This window comes from Populus nigra, chromosome 6, assembly GCF_951802175.1.
Source record: "Populus nigra chromosome 6, ddPopNigr1.1, whole genome shotgun sequence".
NCBI lineage: Eukaryota > Viridiplantae > Streptophyta > Magnoliopsida > Malpighiales > Salicaceae > Populus > Populus nigra.
Window position 1 is genome coordinate 7,348,096 of NC_084857.1, and position 19,023 is coordinate 7,367,118.

Consider the following 19,023-nt stretch of genomic DNA (forward strand, 5'->3'; position numbering starts at 1 on the left):
GAAGTAGAGTTTTGCCTTCTACTGTTATTGACTCGTTGTCTTTTTACCTGCCTTTAATGTCAAGTCATGTGTTCATGCCAAACCTAGACGCAACTTTCTCCGGAGTTGCAGTCCTCTTCCTCTCTTTCTATTAAGTTCTTTCCATAAATCATTGAACTTCCCATGAAAAATATGTTAGTTAAGTGTTACCAAATCGATTTTTATTTTTTATTTTTTCTTGTATTAGTAAACATAGTATAAATTAGTTGATTATAGTCCAGTCCTAATAACTCATATTAATTTATTTGATCAATGTTATTATATAATGGAAGTTAATAATTCAGTTCAAGGCTGAACGAGGCTTTAAATAAATAACAAAAAAATAATTCTTTTTTGCATTATTAAAACTTGTTGATTATACAATATTATAAGATATTGTGTTGACCCTGATAGATCACAGGGAGCGTCTTTATATATTCTGTGAAATCAAGTAATGTTGTTTTTAGAGAATATTGTGATGAAATCTCAAGTTATTAATCAACGATGATGAGTAAATGTTGGTTAATTCTACCATATCACATATATATACAACACTACTTGTCTACATGAATTTAGTCAGTACTGTAATATTTTTCCTCCAATTTATATTTGCAAGTGCAGTACCTCTGATCAAAAAGTATTTGCATCAATGTCAAATCAAAATTTAGGGTTCCTAATAAGTTTATAACTTCTTTAATTATGAAATAGAGGATGTGTCGATCTTATGTGACGATGATCATCAATGATTCCAAGTGAATGTCTGCCACTAAAACTCACAGAGGAATGGTGCTGCATGTCTTCTACACGTACGGGGATGACGACTGTGTCCCCCACAATTTCGATCTTGCTTGTGTCCACATGCTTATGGCTAATTCCATGAGCTAGGTACACCATTGAAGGTGTTCTAGGCATAATTAAATTAGCTTTGTCAACATTTCCCATCAAACTGTAGAATATCACGCTAGATAGTTAATGTCATATATATATATAGTCTTCGTGCTTGCCAGAGTTTCTCAGTAGACAATAATCTGAAGCCAGCATTTTGAGCACTTGTTAATTGTTTCACATGTTTAGACATTTGGATAAGCTTTCATCAATAAGACAAGTGCTACATTCAATTCTCTTTCATTCAAGATAAAGCTAAAACATCTAGAAAAAATATTGTATATATGTATCTATTTACTATGAATTGTAATAGTAAATTGATGGTTTTGTTCTTGAAAACACTCTCAATAAACGATTTTTTTAGGGATAAGACGGTCTTTTTTAGTTAATTTGTTATTTTTCAATTGTTTAGGGGCGTTTAAGTCGTTTATTATTGTTTTACATAATAAAAAGACTTCATTACCCTTAAAAGCAAATAATCATTTAACTACGGTTTAGGGTTTTTTTGGACATTTTATATTTTTTGCTACAATATAATTACTCTAATACCATTGGATTCTAATTTCTGAAAGCTTGACTCGAGTGGCTAATTCATAATCTTAAAATGGTTTTTTTTAATAATGTTTGGGTCTTGAGAGTAGAGTAGTATTTTTCACAAATAAAAAAAAGCAAAAAGCCTGTTGACGCTACATGACTTCAGTGGTCAAAAAAGTTATTCCACCGTGTCATTCAATTTGTCTTGGCCTTCCTTTCCTCCCTCTGCAGCTCGTGTAGTCGTTTGACCTCTGATACATAACTGACATCCTTTTTTTTCTTTCTTGTCTCTTTTCTTCTAGATATTCATGACTAGCCCTCCACATTTTCATATTATCCTTCAAGTTATTTTCCTTTTGATTTTATCCCTGATTTTTTTATTTCTCTTTGTTTTATTTTAATACATTTCTCAAATTTTGTTTTGTTTTCAATTACACCATTCTTTAATTTTTTTTATTTATCATATTTGGTCCTCATTCTTTTAATTTTTTTTCTTTAAGATAGTTTTTTTTCTTTTTCTTTTTCAATTTCACCCCTTCATCTTCTTCTCCTTTCATATTTGATGCTTATTCTTTCCTTCTTTTATTATATTTTTTTTGCTTTGGTTAGTTTTAAATTCAGGATTTGTTTTTTAATTTTAACATTTAGCATTAGATTGATTGACGATTAAAATTTTTAATTGGACCCGGGTTTTTAATTTCATGGGTTGTGAATTTAAAATATTAACCTAGGTTTAGAATATTTGTCCGGATCAATTATTATAAGTTGAAACAATAAATTTACTGGTTTTTCCTACAATGACTTTTATACTTGCCCTCCTTCAGTTATTGTGGATTAGTTTTTTTTTAATTGATTAAAGTTATTGCTATCTTTTTTATTTTATTTTATTTTATTGCAAAGTTAAGTTATTGTAATGCCTATAAATGCAAAGCAACACTTAACTTGGGTCTAAGATTGTTATTTTTTTTAAATCACTTTTAAAACTTGAATTTAGGGGCTTAATCTTCATTTTAAAGGCAATTTGTTGCTTTACTTGATGTTGATAATAATTAAAAAATATTTTTTTCCTAATTTCATCCATCGATGTTAAATTAGTTGAGAAATGGACTTCATGAATACCTTTTCTTTTCTCATTTTTTTAGGGTTATAACGGTCTTGAACGAATATCTATTTTAGGATTGATGCTCGAAATTACGAGCATTTGATTTTATCATATAATTAAGTAAAAATTGATTTAGATAAAGAGTTATTAAACCTGAAAAGGTTTATGAACCGAGTTATGCATGATTGAGGTGATTCAATATGTCATTATCTCAACATTTTAAAAAAAAAATCTTTTTGTCATCTAGATTTCTTTTAAATTTATTAAATCAATCAATTCACATTAGGCAAGAGACGTGAGCTATTAAAAGTTATTAATTTTTTTATACTTTTTTCAAATAAAACACATTTTTAAAACATATAGGATGCAAGATTGAATGAATTATTCATGTCCTTATGAAAAGCAACTCTCTTTGTTTCATTCTTTTATGTGTGTGTGTCATTTTCTTTTTATAATAGTGAGTGTCTAAGTCAGCTTACACATACTTTAACTAAGGTTCTGAAATTCTGAAGTTAACAACTAGATAAGTCTCTAATGATCCAGAAGTTTATGACACTCGAACTAGTAAAATCTTTGGAACAAATCCAAAACTTGACAAGTTAAAAAACACATTCTTTATATTTTTTTTTATTTTGTAAAATGAATCATGTAATATATGTAGACAACATATTAACATCTCCCTTTCGTGCTTGAGCATGATAAAACACCAAAATTCCATTATTGAGGATTGGTGGTCATCAATGTGCTCCTCCGATCGAATATGAGAAGAAAAGACATTCTTGAGACTATTGATTTGCATTTTGTCGACAAAGTCAGACCATTCAATTTTGGTGCCACGTTAAATCAAGTTCGTCTTTTGGCTTTCAAATTCTATCCAAATTTTTTTTTATTTTTTAAGGTGGAAATTTGTCACCTAAACCTGCTGACTTACTGTTTCCCCACGCTTGGTGATCGTGGACCATATATATATATATATATTCCTTTGGAAGGTTGCAATTCTAAATGTCTGTATCACCATCAGATGTCAAGGGTCATTGTCATTGACCCTTCGATTAGATAAATCTCTTCCTTTTCCTCTTTTATTCCTCCCGAGGGAGTGTTGTTTGACTATTGAGGCATTTTTTTAATATCATTTCATACATCAAAACCATGGGGCTGCTTGGAACTCTATTATAAATGGTGTGTTTTTTTTTTAATTTTGATTTTTTAAAATTATTTTTTTATATATTTTTGGATTATTTTGATTTATTGATATTAAAAATATTTTTTAAAAAATAAAAAAATTAATTTTAATATATTTTTAAATAAAAATACTTTAAAAAACAATAATTATCTCATTTCCAAACACACTTTAAATTCATTTATAGTTTTACACCAAGGATTTATTAGAAACTTCTTCTTTTGAGAAGATTCAAATAAATGCTATTTTATAGATTGTAATTGTTTAGTTTAAATTTAATTTGTTAAACTAAGTATTAATTAAAAATATGATAATTAAATTAGATACCATGCATGCTTTTAAATTAAAGTAAAATACTTAAAAATGCTATTGAATTAAGATAATATTTTAACATGCATATTAATATATATTAAAATATTTAAAGTTGTAACTGAATCAAATAATATTGTAATATGTATGTATACTAACATATACAAAATAAAATATTATATTTAAAATGTAAAGTATTAAACTAAAACCAGTATTATATTGTTAATATAATAGACAAAGAACAAAAAAATATTGTGGTTAAGAATTAAATCATTTATTCTAAACTAACCCATTATCTATTTGCTAGGCCATTAAACCATTATTATACGGGCGGCCTGTGGATAGAATTGACTTCAACGTTAGATGCAACTGGGCTCCCAGGGAATTAAAGCCCAAACACTTCCAATTATAGTACAGTCTAACGTACGCCACCTAGGCTAGAGAACCAATCAAAATACAGAGCTGACGTGCAATCCGTTGATTGCTTGACTTCCTGTGCAAATTCTCTTCAGAAGTGGGCCCCGCCGATTGAAAACCCAACTGATCAACGGCCAGAAATTGTGCTGTGGCGTTGGATAATAACATGTATCAGCACGGCGCACAATGGCTCAGCTCCCCCAATGAATAGTTATCGTTCTCCATGGATGCGCTCTGCTCCCCTTCTGTTAAATCACCGCCAGTTTCATTCATGTACTTTTGTCTTTCTTTTAAACTTGAACTTCGTTAGTGACCGTTATATTTATACTATCAAGATCCAAACCCCCCTGGTATGTACATCTACTTTTAATTTATTTGTGTACATTACAATAATTCCGATTCATTAATCACTGAAATTCACCTTGACGTCTGATTATTTATTGTTTTTTTGTAACTAATGAAGGTGGATTGATTGGGATTTTATTAAGGATTTTGGAGATACAATTTGTTGGGATTGAATATGAATTAGTTAATGCTACGAGGTTCATAATCTTGATCTGTAAAATGGGTTTGTTCGTTGATTTAACGGTGTTCTTCTCCATTTTGTCCTCAAGGAATAGCAAAGTCGCATGAAAACTATGTGCCCACATTTGTATTACTGGATGCCAAAAAATTCACTAACATGGATGTATAAACAGCTAAATTTGATGAATGATAGAATGTTAGCTGTCTACCATTACGAATTCTGGTTGGTTAAAATGTAAAATTGGTTGAAATTCCGAGTCTGGGGGGCACAGCATATTATGCTTCATTTTAAGTTCAAAACAGTGCCTTGCGCGCAGGTGTGATCTTTGAAGTCAGAGGGAGCAGATATGGTGATGAAGGTTTCTGAGAATGGAACAGATATATGTCAAGATGACATGGGCTCCATGGAAGAAACACCTGAAGACACGATATTGGTGCGACAGAATTCAGTAAACCTTGTTCCATTTATTGGCCAAAGGTTTATATCTCAAGATTCTTCTTATGAATTTTATTGCAGTTTTGCAAAGCAATGTGGGTTTTCAATTAGATGTCACCGTATTCATGGAAAGGATGGAGTTTGTCTAGGAGTCACGAGAAGATATTTCACCTGCCATCGCGGTGGTTATCCACAGATGAAACTGTCTGAAGATGGAAAGATGAAAAGGAATCGCTATTCATCACGTTGCGGCTGTTAATCGTCCATGCGCATATTGTGAAGCGGGCGGATTTTGATGTCCCTGAATGGCATGTTACAGGCTTTAGCAACATCCACAACCATGAAATGTTAAAATCGAATGAAGTGCACCTCCTTCCTGCCTATTGCACTATTTTTTCAGATGACGAGAGTCGCAATTGCATTTTTGCAAAAGCTGGAATGTCGGTGCGACAGTTGTTACGATTGATGGAGCTAGAGAAAGATGTGAAGCTAGGATGCTTGCCTTCTACAGAAATAGATGCAAGAAACTAACTGCTGTCTTTCAGAATTGTTAATCAAGACAATGATGCGATTGATCTTATTGCGATGTTCAAGAAACTGAAAGATGAAGATCACAGCTTTAAATATAACTTCAAAATTGGTCGCCACAACAGGTTAGAGGATATCGTGTGGTCCTATGCTTCATCTGTTCATTTATACGAGGCATGTAGCGATGCAGTGGTTTTTGACACAACCCACCATCTGGATGCCTGTGATATGCGGTTAGGTATTTGGGTTGGAGTAGATAATCATGGGATGACCTGTTTTTTCAGTTGCGTACTTCTACGTGAAGAAGATACATAATATTTTTCTTGGGCTTTGAAGGTACGTATCTGGTGATTTGAGGATGACCTTTCTTTTTTTGTAGCCCTGTTACTAGCTTGTCATATGAAAGCCAAGTGGATATCTCAAAATAAAGGGACTGAGATGCCAAATAAAGGTTTTTTGAGTGCACAGTCTCAACTAGATTGCTTTGTAGAGGAAGTGCGTACATTATCTTCTGTTTGCTTTCGTTTTATTAATTTCGATAGCCTAACTTGTCTATTTATCCTCTTTGTAGCTGGCTGATATTGTTGATTACAAGTCAGAGATGCCACAAAAGCTGAATAGTGTTTTCCTGAAACAGTTTCACCCATTGAATCACATGCAGCATCTGTTCTTACTCCATATGCCTTTGGCAAACTCCAAGAATAGCTCGTGTTAGCTCCACAGTATGCATCTTTCCCAATAGACGAATATTGTTTCCAAGTCAGACACCATACTCAGATAAATGGGGCTTGCAAAGTCATCTGGGATTCATATCAAGGGCACATCAGCTGTGGCTGCAATTGGTTTGAATTTCCAGGCATCCTCTGTAGACATGTTCTCCTTGTTCTGTCAACCAATTAACTGTTTTCAAATTCCCGATGGCGTGAAGTTAGTTCAATTACCAGTTCAAGGATGCAGTCCGAGAAAATTCAGTTACTAGAATGCATAGCTTGTACAATTATGGCAGAATCGGTTGAAACAGAGGAATGCCTTGATGTTGCTTGTGAGCAAATTTCCATGGTATTATCGCATATTAGAGGCCTTCCTAGACAGATACACGGTGAAAATGCCTTTAACTGCCCGTCAGACTCGATGATTTTACCAGAGGTAGAAGATTCTGGTGGAACAGTCACTCTAGGAAAGCTAAAAGAGCGACGGCCCAGAGGTGGAGTTGATATTTCTAGAAAAAGAAGGCACTACTTGAGTCCTTGCTGTGGGCGTTTTGGACATGATGCATCAGATTGTCCAATGATGAGAAGCGAACATTTGAATGGCTCTGAGCTAGTATACTGGTAGAGTAGGATAGTGGAGATGGTAGTTTTTATCAAAAGAAATCAGATCACAGTTGTTAGTGTCCATTTCTACAAACAGTTCATCGTTTATCCTTCCAAATGTTACTACGCAAGTATTTGAGTGCTCTCAGCCAAAAACACCTGCTCATTTATCAAGGGCTTTTACTTTCATTGAAGCGATAACATGTCCACAGTCACGTCTCATTATAGCCAAGCCTGCAAAAGAATTCCATTCGTTTGTTTTAAAATCACGGCGTTTTTAAGCAAGGTGAGTATGTGCCACAGTGCATTCCTACGAGATTGCAAGATTACAAAATATTCGAATCTCCCCCTTTCTAAAGTTCACCCTATGAAAGAAGGCTCCTATTCTTATCCTCTTTGATTTTTTTTTAGATATCTTTCGATCATTGCTTTCTTCTTTTGCCTTACAACCAAATGAAACTTTATTTGCTGCAAATTAGGAAGTCAAGATGTCTTTGGGTAGATATCTCAATCCATTTAAACTGTTAAGTAAAGTTTTATTTTATAGTATTTGCTTTTTGGATTTGAAACTTATACAGACTCATACTATATTATATTTAATTTTTATCAAATAAATGAAAGTTGTAAGATTCGAACTCGTGACCGTTTTGTTATCAAGGTTTTGACATATTAAAAAATCATTTTAATTTAATAATTTAAGTTATTAGATAAAATTTTAAAATATAATTTATGTTATTCTTTAACATAAAATATTTTAGCACATGAATGCATCAACCACCTCGAACGTTTGAACAGGAGAAACTTGATGTCTCATTTTGCTGAGAATATTTTTCATCGAGAAGAAGCGTTCCTTCAAGCCCATTACCTAATTATTTCCATCCCTGTTTATTGTTCTAATCATTGCAGATACCTTACATGCTGCTTTTATTCTCCTTTTTGATGATTAAATTTCCTGCTTGATTATTGCTATTATTTTCGTTGACAGTGTTAACACCATAAATATGACCTTTTTCCCCTATTTCCTTTGTCGCTCATGCTGGCCAAGTCTTTTGCACACTTCAAGCCATGCTGGGATAATGCACCTGCCGTACAGCTCTTCTTATGGTAAGCCCAAGTTAGATTCTTTCCGAAGTCCTTAAAATTTCATGTAGCATTAGAGTAATTTGATAATGTTCTGTGGGAAAATTTCAGTCTAGTTATTGCTATTGTTATTTATTTTTATTTTTAATGTACACCACATCTTCTTTACACGTGTTTCAGATCTTTAAATCGTTGATTTGTATTGTGCTACTAGTTAAATTATTTTTTTAACATAAAAAAATCCTAATATATTTTTTAATAAAATAATATAATTATCGACTAAAAAATAATACATAATATGGAGAAATATTAGATAATATTTTTTAAAAATATTAAAACGATAACATATTAGATCGACCCGAATTAACCTGTTAAATTTATAACTTGGATCAAGATATCATAATAACTCTATAAAAAAATAAAATGAATTTAATATTAAAAAAATAAAAAATATATATATTAAATCAAAAAAGAAAAAAAAAACATATATACGCTGTTTTGTGAGTGTGGTAATTAATTAATAATATATACGCTGTCCTTTTCTTTTTAACACATCACCATACAATCTAATGCTTCTACATTTCTTTCGACGCTATAATAGACATTTTTACATTCTAAACAGTTCAAGAAATTTACAGATATACCTTAGTCGGATGAATCGTCAGCCAAAGAAACCTTGCTTGGCCTACTTGGCAGCAATCTAGCACCATTGTTCTTGATTTTTCTGCCCTTCGAGCTATGATTCCGTGACCCAAAAAGTGCTCTCTGTGCAAGTGCTTTCTCAAGATTAGAGTTGCTTGCGCTTTTCGTGCTGGGCATTTTTTCTGGAAGAATAGCTTGTTTGCTGCTGGTGGAAGCATTAAGATCACCAACATCGGCATTCTCAGAAGCCATCTCTTCCAGAATGCAGGCATGAAATGGAGGAGGACTATGTGACTGATAAGCTGGTAATCAAGATTGGTGAGTGTTTAAGGTTTTATATATGACTGATAATATAAAAAGTTAAAAACCCATGGGAAACTGCTATAAGGAATATGTTGGAAACAAGTGGGGTGATAGGGAGAAGACATGTTTGTGGGACGCAGAAAGAATCTCCATTTAAAAATTCCTACTCATGGAATAAATCTCCTATTTCTTCCGTGTTAAGCAAATGTAGATGCACCAAGGCAATTATCTAGCCGTTGTTTCTTGGGTCTAAAAGTTCTCCGAGAAGATTGATGAGGAGTCATCATGAGGTGCTCCTTTAACATGCATTCCATAGTTGATTGATTGAAAAGATAATTTGGTGAAGGGCAATTCAATTTCGGCCGTTTGTGAACCAATGAAAACAGCATAAAAGGAAAACACAATGGGAAGTGTATGAGTTGACAAAGTTGAATATGATGAAGCAGCATCTTTTTATGAAATTCTTTTTGATCAGAAGAACCCATGCAGATGCCATTTTAGGTCAACCGTGCCATCTTTTCTGCTCACCGTTTCAGGTGATTTCAGAACCACTATACTCTTCCCCGTTATACTGGCCCATGTGTCTGACCAAATTATAAGGCCAGACCCAGCCATCCAGAATCCTCTAAATATCGATTTCTGTCATTTTGTTCCTTCCTCTTGTTTCACTTTTCCGGATTTTGCCACCCCAGCAAGATACTGTTGATACTTTGGTGTTCATAATAATATACCTTGCGATGTCAACACTCAACAGTTGATCAGGGCTTAATAAAGTGATAATCTACCAAGAATATATACATATTGGCCATCCTTTTCACTTTTCTTTGCTGCGCATAACCGTCCATTCTTAGTTCACATCGCATACTAAAAATCATGCATCCTTTGTTGGACTGAGATTGATCAACAGGTGTGTCTTTAATAATATTAATTAATAAAGTTCTGAGATTAATGAACTTGATGAGACGCCTATCGTTATAGCACTCGTGAACTGTGCAATATGCAAGTACGATTATGAATCTGACATGTCCATTAAGGACTGCTAGTGCTGATTCGAACTATGATAAAAAGCTCACCTGTTCATTTCTATCATTGGATTGCAGTGTGTCGGAAACCTTTTGGTGCTGGAAGGTGTTCACACTGACTCTGGATGAGCTGTAAAAATAACTTAAATGTACACTAAAATTTACTTTGAGATAAAGGTCTAGAAAAGAAGAAAGGACAAAATGCACTTGGAGCTAAGGAAGACTCAGAGAGAATTAGCAAATGCCCTTATTTGATTATCTTCATTGAGCAGAATATTATAATTTTAAATTTCCTGAGAACCGACTATACTTGTGTGAATACTTGACACTAAAGGCCAGAACCTGAGAATCTTTAGCCTTTAAGCAACCTTTTCACCAAGCTATTCTGCAAATTTCTGTCCTTTTTATGAAATGGGTTTTTAAAAAGCAGTCCGTATTAATTTTCTTCTTCATCCTCTTGAACCTGCATGAATTGCAATCATCTTGAAATCAACCATGGGAAAAACAAGAGCAGTCACACACGCAGATCTTGCACCAAGTCATGGAAGTACGGGTTTGGGTAGTAAAACAGCTGCCTTCCTCATGGTCTTGACCATTGTTTGTGGCCTATTTTGTTTCGTTCTTTGCCTTATAGCTGAAGCAGCTCGTTCCCAGGTAACCCTTAAACAAAAACATTTGAATTACACCTTCCACGACAGCCATATGTGACATATAACTTTGTGGGGGTATGATCTTGTAGGTGACACGGGTGAACTCTGATAGTAAAGAAAATGACGAGGATTCCCAATGTATATATACTGGCAGTGGCAAGATACCATTGTTATGCGCTGCTATTGCATTTGTAGGTCTAGCAGTTGCCATGGTTGTGGAGCATATGTACATGTTGATAGCAGTGAGCAAAGCAACGCCTCCGGCTCTAGTTGTTTGGGACCCCAATTCTGCTTATTCCAAGACCTTCACATGGAAGGCAGGATTTTTCTTTGTTACAACTTGGTATGATCATCAATTTTTGCTTCAGGTTTTGCAATTATCAGTCATCTCAACTCTTGCCAATTATCTCAACCATTAATGTATATGATTTTTAACAGGATATGCTTTGCTGTTGGGGAAATCTTGTTGTTAATTGGGGTGAGTGTGGAATCAGGGCATTTGAAGAATTGGTCTAGACCAAGGCCGAATTGCCTCATCGTTAGAGAAGGCTTGTTCTCTGCTGCAGGAATCTTTGCATTGTTAACAGTCTTCTTTGCCGCTGGATTATACTTGACAGTATTATGTGCACAAAGAATGATCCAAGAGCACGAAAACACACGGCGAGAGATACTTGAGGCCTCTGCCCTCTACGCGTCTCCGCCAAGGTCACCTCAACATCAAATGATCACAACTTCCATTGCGAGAGAGAATCCAGTTGTTAGAGAGGATCAGATTGAGCAATCATCATTCACATATCCACCAGCTTTCGCCAAGCAGTTACATTTGGTACTGTAAAGCACGAAAAGGATATTTATGCTGGTGCCCTTAGCTGCTTAGCAAAGCCAGAGGCAGAAGCAAGAGATCTAGGGCAAGTAATCATGTGGAGGGAATTTGTATATTTACATGAAATTCTGATTGGTATAACTTTTCTTAATATTTTCTTCTAAGAATATTAACCTGGTGAGAGTTGTAGGTTGTTTTACGGCAAAAAAAAAATTGAAAAGAAAATTACGGCCATGTATCTATTATAGAATATACTAGATAGGAACTCCATTACGCTGCTAGGCTCTAGATTGTTTTCAATATTAAAAAAAAAATGCTAAAATAACACAGTTTTTTAAAAATAAACTAAATTTTTTTTTGAAATACAAGTTATTGATTCGATTAGATTTAATAAAGATAACTAATTTAAATAATACAAATAAAAAAATATAACAACAATAAACAAACTAGAAAAATAACAGTAAAAAAAATAAAAACAAACTCCATATAAGTCCATCATAGTTAGTAAGTCAAATTTGCAACTTGGTTTTGATACAGGGGTAATTCTATTGAAATCAAATTAAATAATAGTATGAAACTCAGTTATCAAACAACTCAATATTAAAAGGCGAAACTAATAAGAAAAATAATTTAAAAAAAAAATTAAATCAATTAAGGTTAACTCGCTAGCCTCACAAACATGGACACGAGATTGAGATAACTTCATAAAAAAGAAAGTGAAAAGTAAAGCATAAAGTCTAATTCTCAATAAATCAAATGTTGTAGTGTGAAACTGAAAAAAAAAATTAAAAAAAAATTCAAAGTTAACTTGTGTTAACCTTCAAAACTCATGACCTTAATCATGAGACTAAGACTAACCCTATAGAAAGAAAACCCAAAAAAATAATAAAGCAAAATTCTAAGTCAACAAAATACTGAGGGAAAAAATGAAAAAAAAATGCAATAAGAAAAAAAGATCCATAACAAAAGAAATAATAGTAAAAAGAATGATGATTAAATTTAATATAAAATAATTTAAAATCAAATGCTGAAAGATAAATTGAAAATAAGATTCAATTAGAAAAATGATAAAAAATAAATAAACAGTAATCAAAATAATAAAAATCATATTTGATATAAAAATTAAATGAAAACAAATGATGAATGAGAAAATTAAAAAAAATAAATCAAAATGGATAAAAATAAAAAAAATAGCAATTTAATGAATAAGAATCAAATTAGATAAAAAAACAAATGAAAGGACATATTTATATTTTGACAAGGAGAAGAGAGAAAAAATAAAGAGAATAAAAAAATCTATCGAAACTCAACTACTATGCTACAATGTATAAACACCACACCACCAAGAAGATCATGGTTGAACGCTTTTAACGTTGTCACTGAAGAGTGCATACATCATCCATTCGTTAGCGCGTGTAATTTTTGTTTTTAAAATAATATTTATATTTATTAAAAGACTAAATAACCTCTTAGTTAATTTGATAATTACTAAAAAAAACTAAGTTGAAAATACAAAACATTCTTGGGTGTTAGTTAAAAAATTTTTGCTTGTAAAGATAATTTATTATTATATTGTGCTTTTAAAATATAAAAAGATTGAACTGTCCATGAGTCTTATAATAACCAGTGGACTTCGAGACTTATTATCTTTAATAATAAGTTCGTCGACTTTTTGTTGATCTATAAAACAGTAATATGTATATGGAAACACAATAAATCTTCAATGCAAGTCGAATTTTTTTTACTATATCAAACAATATTATACCGAAAAAAAAATAAACAGGCACAAAAAAAAATGATTTTTATTAATTAATTCAAGCAAGTCATCTGATAATATATTAACATATAAAATATATTTTTACAAATTATGTTCAAGACCCGATTGGATAGAAATATTTAGTTTTGACGTGCGAGGATTAGCTTGAAGATTTCTTTACAAATAAAATAAAATAAAAAAGTTATTAGTCGTATAAAAAGCAAAAGGTCAAATAAAGCAATAAAACTACATAAAATATTACACACACACACACATATACACCAAAAAACAAAATATAAATTTAATTTAGAGAGATACAAGAATTTTGGGTTTATGTTTTCATATGCTATATATATACGAATGGAAATATCTCCAGTTCATGAATACTTACTCATACGTGCTCTATCTATTTAAATTAAGATATATATAAATTGACAATCACATTAAATATGATATTGTTTAAGTGATTTAGTGAAATGAGATTAACATATTAAAATGAAATTAAGGAAATGATTGATATTGCGTTTGTACCTGCGTTTCGTCAAAATTTAAATTTTTTTTTTTTTGCTAAAATTGAGTGCGGTTTATACTTTTTGGATCGTTTTGATGTGCTGATGTCAAAAATGATTTTTAAAAAATAAAAAAACATCATTGGCATGCATTTCAGCACGAAAAGCTATTTGAAAAGCACCCGTAACCACACTGCCAAACACGCTCTAAATAAGTGATCATCAATCAGTGCATGGAAATCAATTTAAGTGGATAGAATGGATGGTACTCCCTGTAGTTATTTTTCGATTTAAGAGTAACAAGCAATCACAAGAGATAAGAAGGGGAAAAAAGAAATGAATCAGATTGAGAGTAATTAAGGAGGGAAAAAAGAGAAAAAAAAACTAGGATGGAAGATGGAAATCAGTGGTGAGGCGTTTTCTTCAGCCAAGTTTGTCGTTGTAGAACAATAATCAACCATCCAATTAATTGGTGTATAAAATTACTGTAATAAAATAGTAATTCAAGACTTTATACGGCAATAAAATTCAAAACTTCAATGGAACCAACAGTGCAAGAATCAAATCCATAAAACACTTTACAGGGAAATAAAATTCATAAAAAAAATGAGTCACTAACTCGCCTCTTTACGAACAAATTTAACAAAATAAAATAATGAAATGAACGTCTAGAGTGGGCCTGCCAAGGAAAACCTTCTTATATCCAATGCTCATCTTCAATATCTGGAAGCTTTACTGCGAATTCAACTTGTTTCATCAAATATCATCACCTGTAAGATATACCGTAAGAATATGTATCGGCACGCGTTAAACCAGCCAAAAACAGGGTAAAAAGGGTCCACGTTACCTTGCTACAAACAGGACAGGTTTGGCTTCTCTCCATCCACTCGTATATACAACTAAGGTGGTAATGGTGGTTACATTGCGTGATTATCCTTGGATTTTCAACACTGTACTCTGCCAACAGATATTTCAAATGAGAAAATCAACAGACTCCACCCAAATGATAAGAAAGTTAGATGAAAACGGGACCGATTGATCACCTTCGAGGCACGTGGGACAAACATCCTCCTCGTCTATGGATGCATGAAGGTAACGATGTCCAGGTTCTGCCTTTTCTTTTGAGACGCTAATTGGGGCCTTTGGATTGTTTTCATTTGATTTACCTTCTTCGGGCACAAATTCTAGGGCAATACAGTCTTTACCTTGCACTGCTCGTTCTGTATCTTGGTGTGTTTGGCCTGCGGTATTGGAGGGTCCGGGATTGGCTTCGAATGGCAAGATTCCTGGAGGAATCATGCTAGTTTCGGATTGTGTAATATTAAAAACTGCTGCATTGGATTCCACTGAAGGGGTTGGTGGCCCTCTGTTGTGTGCAGGGAGGGCAGGAGTTTCCTCGTTGCTGAATACTGCTGCGTACTGTGAGAAAAGGACGGTGTAAGATGCATCATGGGAAATGATATAGAAGGAAAGTGCACGTTTTCAATTAGTAGTAACAACAAATTCATTTGAAAATAGCTGCGAATCAGCTCATGAATAGGACAGTTTGGTGTGTGAAATTGGAGCGATAATTCTGGCTTGATTTCTTAAAAATTAGCATGATTACTAATCATATGAGAATATAGCAAGCCAAGCTGTACAGTTTGATTAACTAGAAGATATACCTTGTTGAATAATGTGTACATGAAGCCCCTGTGGGAACTGTTGACATTCCCCCCTGGGTCATCATTATGAAAGCAACAACAAAGAGAAACCATTATCCAGCTCCGAATTTCCTCTGCAGTTAAATAATGCAATTGCTCTCTTTAAATTTAGGCTCTGAATCAATATATGTAACCTAGAATTTGATCAGTCCGGAAAGAAAAGAATACTTAGCTACTTTGCCAATCTGTTAATCGAATCAAAAGAGTAACCCACGAATGTATGGTAATTATATGCTATAAGAAATTAAGAATGACTTGAACCAAAACCAAAGTTCGACATAAAGAATATTATAACCTTCCACATCATAGCAAAGGTATCAAACAATAATAATGGAAATAGCAGAAATCGCTTACTTCTGTTGTGGTTATATAGTTGAAGGGTAGTGATCTGATAATTATTAATCATATGGAGAAGGGGAAAAAAAAGAAGCTTTTGTTCTAAATACAGTTAAAGGTAATGCAGTACTGGCTAGATATCAACAGCATCAACTATATAGAGAGAAGGGGGGGATCGTTAAAATTGTTCATGAAGATGTTTATGGAGGATGATGATGACATACAGTTATTATTATGATCATCGGAAACAGATTGATCACCAAGACTTGTGAAACATGATGTGATTGTGGATTAATTAAGAGAAGACAGACACATACCTAGTGATCAAAACACAGAGAGATCGAAGAAAGAAGAGTGCCGCTGATCAACTAGCTAGGAATTGACACTATTCGTTGACACCGAAAACATCATTAAAAAAAGGAAAAGATTTAGGGAGGAAGAAACCAAAAAGAGAAGGATAAAAAAAAGACTGGGAAAAGACATCCGAGTTGGACTGGGACTAGTACTATCAAGATTCGCAAGTCGAGACGTTTGTGCTGGAAGACGACCCGTAGCGACGGATGATTCTTCGCCGACAAAAACGAGAGAAACGAAAAGGATTTTGTGGGTCCTTCTTGCTACCTTCTTACTACAGGCCATTGTCTCGCTGTCTCTTGTCGACCCAAACTCTTGGACCAGAAGCAGCCCAGAACTTATTTGTCTCGATTATCTGCGAGCAGTGCCTGACCCAGACAAAATGGCCCAACCGAAATATACACAACAATCGAATTATACGACGCCATAATGCAGAAACATCATTTGTAATTTCAAGGGGATGGCCCGGGGTTTAAAGAGGATTGCTTAATACTAGTTCTCAGGTATATGGACTCTATGAGTTTTGTTAAATATTATTATTTCAGTAGCTCTATATTCATGAATTATAGTTAAAATATTAAAAAAATATAACATTCACAGCTTAAAAAAATAGAACATTCATTTCTAATAGTTGATAAAAAAAATGATAGAGGCTTTTTTTTAATTATAAAGGGATTTGCAAGCATTCCTGTAGTCATGTTTTTATTTTTTATTGAATCAAATATAAAAATTGAAAGCCATGATCTATAAATTATGTGAATGAGGGGGGGAAAAGTGTTTTTCATGCTATTTTTATTTTTATGTAAACTTAAAATCAAAGGTTCTTCTATGATGGTGTTAAAAAAAAAGTATATGGTGCTGTAATTAAAAAGAAAGGAAAAACATCAAATATACCACTAAACTATTAGTGTATTATCATTTTTACATTCAAATTATTTTTTATATTAATTTTATCACTAAACTAGCGTGGTTTCTCAAAAAAAAATTATTAAAATACTTAACGGAATGTTAATATTCAATAAAATGATACTGTTTTTTATCCCAAAAAAAAGTACAATTTGAATAAAAATATGGATGGAACGCTTAAAAATAAATAAAAGTCTTTAATTAAAATCTTTTAAGAAATTATGTAAGATTGATATAAAGAATCATTTAGTGGCAATATCGAGATTCGAGACTATCTACATAGTTAGACGGTATTTTTTTAGGTTTACCTAAAAAGAAAAGCTCTAATGGTCTAAAAAGACAAAAAAGTGTATTGAATATTCTATCTAGAAAATACGAAATTAGATATTGAATCGATAAATGAAAAAATATATATATATGAAACATGGAAAATGAAAAAAATATAGGAAACTTATATTAGAAAAAGGCTAGCTAAAGAATTAAATAGAGAACACGTATTTAAGAAATTATATTGGAAATATATATAGAAGATCTACTTGTATTATATATAAGTATATATTAATAGTCATTTAAACAATTTAAGGGTATTATATTATCTCAAAAGAATAAATTTCACCTACTTTCTTGACTATCAGGAGTCCGGGACTAGCACTTTTGCGTTCCACTTTGAAGCAACATATAAATCTTCACTGCCGATTTCACTCTTGAATTTCTACCAATACGTTAGTGTGTGTGTGTGTGTTAATTAATAAATTCTACATTAGCTGATGCATGTGTTTCTGCTGAAAACTAAGCCAATAAAATCACAATTCACATAAATTAAACGGATTTTCTGAAATTAGTTTCAGATATATTCCATTACTTGGATGAACAGCTAGCACCATGATAATTGCAAAGATCGAGTGAAAGGTGGTGAGTGTAACCTAGGATCTGGTATCCAAGAAAACTTTGCTGGGGCTGCTGGCTCTAGCCAGTAAATATATATATCGATCGTGATTAAGGCTCGATCGGAGCATAAATAGAAGGGAAAGTCAGGACCACCAAATTAATCCAATATATATCCATCCATGGAAGAATCTTCATGTTGCTGGATTGCCCCGCGGCGGCCACGACCTAATTCAGAAACTATGCAAGTCCAGAAATCATCTTTACATGCACACACATGCAATGCAATGAAAGGGCTGAAAGGACCTCTTACCCGTTAATTAAATCTACAAAGTTAGTGAGGGTAGTTGAAGCTTACTTTAAAAAATAATGCAAGACTTTTGCCAATTTTGCAAAGGAAAGTCTATGCATGTCCCAGAGCTCCCTTTAATTTATGCTCTGATATTCGATCTAAGCTCAACAGTGTTTTACTTTGCAAGACTACATCATCATGAGCATGGCTCTTTCCAAAAGTATACACAAAATTAATTCAAGAGCTTAGTTTATGAGTTCATAATGTATTAATGTTCTGTGAAATGATGAAGCTCTAGCTAGCGTTTGAAGCAAGTTTGGTATATTGCATAGAACAAAACTTTATATCAGTGTCCCCTACCTAAATACTAATCTTTTATTGATCATTAATTGCCTATGGTTGGTGACGACTGTAAACAGGATTTCTCTGATATCCTTGGCAGAATAATTACCGTGATCTCACCTAATGAATCTCTTGAATTACATATCTCACCTAATCGAATAGATGCTCCGGTG

General features: G+C 32.9%; 2 protein-coding genes and 1 long non-coding RNA gene across 6 annotated transcripts; 2 read left to right on the plus strand and 1 right to left on the minus strand.

The window, feature by feature from the left end:
- The first annotated feature begins 4,559 nt into the window (after window positions 1–4,559).
- Window positions 4,560–9,484, plus strand: LOC133697715 (uncharacterized). Of its 4 annotated transcripts, XR_009842917.1 has the most exons (6): window positions 4,571–4,795; window positions 4,909–5,404; window positions 5,488–6,270; window positions 6,506–7,533; window positions 8,233–8,351; window positions 8,966–9,483. It is a non-coding gene; the product is annotated as an uncharacterized LOC133697715 (long non-coding RNA). The 4 variants fall into 4 exon arrangements; XR_009842915.1 differs by having other exon boundaries at window positions 4,570–4,795; window positions 4,909–6,270; window positions 8,966–9,484; XR_009842914.1 differs by having other exon boundaries at window positions 4,574–4,795; window positions 5,288–6,270; window positions 8,966–9,465.
- Window positions 9,485–10,620: 1,136 nt separating this feature from the next.
- On the plus strand, window positions 10,621–11,908 carry LOC133697714 (uncharacterized). The gene is made up of 3 exons (XM_062120460.1): window positions 10,621–10,948; window positions 11,034–11,287; window positions 11,383–11,908. The coding sequence occupies exons 1-3, from the start codon at window positions 10,790–10,792 to the stop codon at window positions 11,777–11,779; spliced, it is 810 nt and encodes a 269-aa protein (XP_061976444.1). The 5' UTR covers window positions 10,621–10,789; the 3' UTR covers window positions 11,780–11,908.
- A 2,579-nt stretch (window positions 11,909–14,487) lies between these two features.
- Window positions 14,488–16,621, minus strand: LOC133695724 (E3 ubiquitin-protein ligase At3g02290-like). The gene is made up of 5 exons (XM_062117657.1): window positions 16,389–16,621; window positions 15,697–15,809; window positions 15,076–15,451; window positions 14,880–14,989; window positions 14,488–14,802 (listed from the first exon to the last, which is right to left on the minus strand). The coding sequence occupies exons 2-5, from the start codon at window positions 15,787–15,789 to the stop codon at window positions 14,776–14,778; spliced, it is 606 nt and encodes a 201-aa protein (XP_061973641.1). The 5' UTR covers window positions 15,790–15,809; window positions 16,389–16,621; the 3' UTR covers window positions 14,488–14,775.
- Between the last annotated feature and the right edge of the window lie 2,402 nt (window positions 16,622–19,023).

Coding starts and splice junctions, on each gene's coding strand:
- LOC133697714 (XM_062120460.1), top strand. CDS start 10,790: ATGGGAAAAACAAGAGCAGTCACACACGCAGATCTTGCACCAAGTCAT. Junction 10,949..11,033: donor CTGAAGCAGCTCGTTCCCAG/GTAACCCTTAAA, acceptor ATGATCTTGTAG/GTGACACGGGTGAACTCTGA. Junction 11,288..11,382: donor TTTTTCTTTGTTACAACTTG/GTATGATCATCA, acceptor GATTTTTAACAG/GATATGCTTTGCTGTTGGGG.
- LOC133695724 (XM_062117657.1), bottom strand. CDS start 15,789: ATGGTTTCTCTTTGTTGTTGCTTTCATAATGATGACCCAGGGGGGAAT. Junction 15,452..15,696: donor TGTACACATTATTCAACAAG/GTATATCTTCTA, acceptor CTTTTCTCACAG/TACGCAGCAGTATTCAGCAA. Junction 14,990..15,075: donor TTGTCCCACGTGCCTCGAAG/GTGATCAATCGG, acceptor ATCTGTTGGCAG/AGTACAGTGTTGAAAATCCA.